The sequence below is a fragment of the Pocillopora verrucosa genome, chromosome 9 (assembly GCF_036669915.1).
Source record: "Pocillopora verrucosa isolate sample1 chromosome 9, ASM3666991v2, whole genome shotgun sequence".
Lineage (NCBI taxonomy): Eukaryota > Metazoa > Cnidaria > Anthozoa > Scleractinia > Pocilloporidae > Pocillopora > Pocillopora verrucosa.
The window spans coordinates 9,972,683-9,976,567 of record NC_089320.1 but is presented as its reverse complement, the minus strand read 5'-3'; the positions used below and the strand labels follow the sequence as shown (position 1 = coordinate 9,976,567).

At 37.1% G+C, this 3,885-nt stretch overlaps 1 protein-coding gene across 1 annotated transcript; it reads right to left on the bottom strand.

Moving 5' to 3' along the window:
• Positions 1-2,751: 2,751 nt before the first annotated feature.
• On the bottom strand, positions 2,752-3,522 carry LOC136283478 (uncharacterized). Its single transcript, XM_066172432.1, has one exon. It carries the CDS (start codon positions 3,520-3,522, stop codon positions 2,752-2,754), a length of 771 nt encoding a protein of 256 aa, XP_066028529.1.
• Between the last annotated feature and the right edge of the window lie 363 nt (positions 3,523-3,885).

Below are 3,885 nucleotides of genomic sequence, written 5' to 3'. Positions count from 1 at the left end.
TTATAATTTTACCTTCAATGTTAAGAACCAGGTTGCAAATTGTTTTCTGTGCCTAAAAAGCACCTTTGGTACATATGAGAATACATTGAATGTTGGTGTGAAAAAATTTTTTAATTGAGATTGGAAGGTTATCTGGTAGGAAGTGTGCACATTCTTGTCTCCAAATTCTTCAAAGTTTGAATCCACTGTTTTGTAAAGAGTAACAATTGTGAACACATTGATGCAAATGCCCCTGTTCATGCAATTATCTTTTCCAAGTATCAACCCTGACACTTATTGACAATTCTTTTGTTAAATGTTTCCTGATTCCTTTTGATTTTGAAGCAATTTTTCCCTGTCCATTTCTCCATCTGTTGAGAAGATACTTTCATTCTGAAAATGGGTTCCAGTGGTAAATTAAGCTCATGTCTGACTCAACTCTAAGCTTTTGAATGGTGGAAAAGGTGGTCTAAGAGTATTAGTAAATTTTGTAGCCTGGAGAAGATTGGATACGTCGTACATACATACATACATCAACTTTATTTATACACGTCGAATGATGAAAGCTAAACGCTTATGGGGTCATGTGTTTAGTTATATAATCAAATTAATAAGAAACTTAATAAATAGCTTAAGGCTCTTAAATACTAAAATCTCGTGTAAATACTGTTGTAATATCTTAAAATCCTAAAAATGTTCAAAATCCTGATTGCTTAAATCAACTGTCGAAGCTGATTCTACTCTAAAAGTAAACTCTGTGAAATCTTTAATTTTACTTGATCTAGAGCTTATAGTTCTACGTGGCTCGGAACAATATTGGAGTTTTTTGATGTGATTGCATTCAGAGGACTGCTCCTCTGAAACTAATAGATTGCTGTAAATGACAAGATGTAAATCTAGGTACAATAGTATTATCTGTCCCCCTAGATGCATATCAGGACACTCTCTTGTTAATGATGCTAGTACATAGTTGTTTTGGTAATAAGCCATTATAAGTACTATGTATTAACTTAAAGAGTTTGTCCTTGAAGATGTATGCCAAAGTCTGCCATTTGGCTATTTTTAGGGAGTCTTCGTTTGATGTGTCCCTCAAATCATGAATAAAAATGGATAAAAATCTTTGCCTAGCATTCTTCTGCTTATCATACCTATTCCTTTCAATTGCTCAACCTATGAAGTATATTATGTGGTTGGTTCATCTTCAGTTATCTCTTCTTAGATATGATACTCTCTGCCTAAATCTAGGCACTTAAATGGCTCCTGAAGCAGTCTAGCATTTGATTGTGTTCTGTGCCACTGTTTGTTAGACTGTGCACAGTTTATTCTGACAGGTTTCCAGGATTGGTCTTTCCTTTATTTTGCTCTTGGCTTTGCAACTGACTGAAAAATCTTGTTTAAAGTGAAGAAATATATATGGTATGGTGTCATTAAGGAGTTTGTTTGAAAGGACATTTCTGTCAACATTTCTCCCTTTCAACAGAAGGAAAAACTTAGGAAGTGAGGTAAAGGCTACATGCAATATATCTAATTGCAGAATTTGTGTTGAAAGAGTCAATGTATGACTGAAGGATTTTAAGATACTTTCTTTCGTACCCCTATACTACAGATTTTGTTTCACTGAAGTATTTCAATCTGAAACTTCCATAAATAAAGGAAGGATGCAAAAAGTGCAGAATTTCAGGGCAGGTTAACACCCAATGGGCCAACTTTGATGGTCTTAAACCTGGGTTATTCCTTTGGTCGTTTTCCATAAGAGTTGGACTTAAGGTAGAATTAAACAGGGATCCCTCCAGAGCTTTATTGTAAAGAGCATTGGCATGATCTTAAATAGCATTTGCTATTGGAAGAACTTATTGTTGAGTACTGTTGGTAAATCTTAACTTCCCAGATTGTATATAATAATAATAGTAATAATAGCTTTGGTTATACTGGGGATATCTATCAGTAATATACAATCCCAGTCTTAACAAGATGTCCAGTAAGTAAAATCTATAATAAAATCATTCAAAATTACTCATTTCAAAGATGCAAAAAAGTGCTAAGACAGGACTACTAAACACAGTTAATTTAAGAACTACTTAAAAACTAATTTAAAATATTGAGAACCACTAAAAACTATTAAAAACATTTAAAAATCGAAGTAGTCACACTGTATATTTATGATTAGTAATGTCACTGTCTCCCAGTTGTTTAAAGAGATTAAATTTAAAAGAGCCTACACTAGTTGTTTTCATGAGTTTGCTAGGGAGTGAGTTCCAGTCACTTGCACCAGCAATTTGGAAAATCTTTCTTCCCAAAGAAGTCTTAGATCGTGGTATTCTGAGAGTGCCTTGGTTCTGTAGATTTCTGTTTTGGAGCTTAACCCTACTGGTTAGGTAACCCTCTAGCTGCTTAGGGCACTTTTGGTTGTTTACATCTTCTATTGTACATTGTTAATAGCCCTAGAGAGTTCCTCATGTATTGTTGTAATCGATTTTACAACGTTCGAATACGGTATAGACAGAACAACAGAATAGTTGACTGTTCCAAACTTTAATCTTCTACGATGACGATCCGAACGATTACAGTCACTACACGATACGATTTTTCTTTTCAATCTGACACTAGACTGCTATTACAAGTGTAAAAGGTCTCGAATGACAACTTAATGTATAACTAAGCGTGAGTAACGCAACATGTAACGAAATATCTCTTTAACATTTTCCCCTCCCGAATTGATAAGTGAAACTTGAAATTCGTTACAAAATCAAAATCAAAGTCACTGTTCAAAGTTCATATGTCTGAATCAGTTTTTGCGAATTCCAGCGGGGAAATTCTTGTTACAGATCGCTTGAGAAACTTGTCTCTGACTTGAACATCAACAACTCTCACAAGCTGATCACTGCCTGGATACGTGCATTCAATGCGTCCAACTTTCCACTCTCTTCTAGCTGCACTCGGATCAATGACCATTACTACATCTCCAACTTTAAGATTCTCTGTGGGAAAGAACCACTTCTGTCGGGAGCCAATATGGGGTAGGTACTCCTTCATCCAATGACCCCACACATGCCAAGTTAACTCTTGCACTCGCCTCCAACGTCTTCGTGGATTGAATGCTCTGTTATCTACACTTTCGGGAACGATGAGTAAATGATTCAGTGTAAGTACTGGCTCGTCATTTGGGTTGTCACTCAATGCAGTCAGCAGTCTTGAATTCATTAGACTTTCGACTCCAATGAACATTGTTTGCAGCTCTTCATCAGTGATATCGGCATCTTTTAGAATGGCGTAAATAGCTCGCTTTGACGACTTGATCATCGCTTCAAACACACCTCCAAAATGAGGAGCAGATGGAGGATTCCAATACCAGTGAACTCCTTGATTAGATGTCATATGTTGGACCTGATCGTGATCTAGTTCACCGACTAATTCTCTGATTTCTTTCTTGGCGCCCACAAAATTAGACCCATTATCACTCAGCATTTTCGTAGGCCATCCCCTTCTTGCCGTCATTCGCACGAATGTGTTGAGAAACGCATCTGTCTCCAGTGAAGTTGCCATCTCCAAATGACAACAGTGGGTTTGCAAGCACAAGAACAAACACACGAGACCTTTCACGGCCTTGAATGGTTAGGTACAGTCCTCCAAAATCAACTGCACAGTTAGCGAGCGGCTTGGTTGTCATCTGAAGACGGATCTGCGGTAATGGAGCCATTTGCTGCTGAACTGGTTGGACTTTAAAACGTCTCGCACATTCACGACATTCTCTGTTCACTCGTTTGACCTCTTCACGGACATGGATAACGAGATACTTTTCTTGCAGATGGTTTATGGTGTAGTTCACACCCATCCGATGGCCTTCGCTCTCATGGTAATATTGAATGATTAATCACGTAACATGATGCTTCTTTGGCAAAATAATGG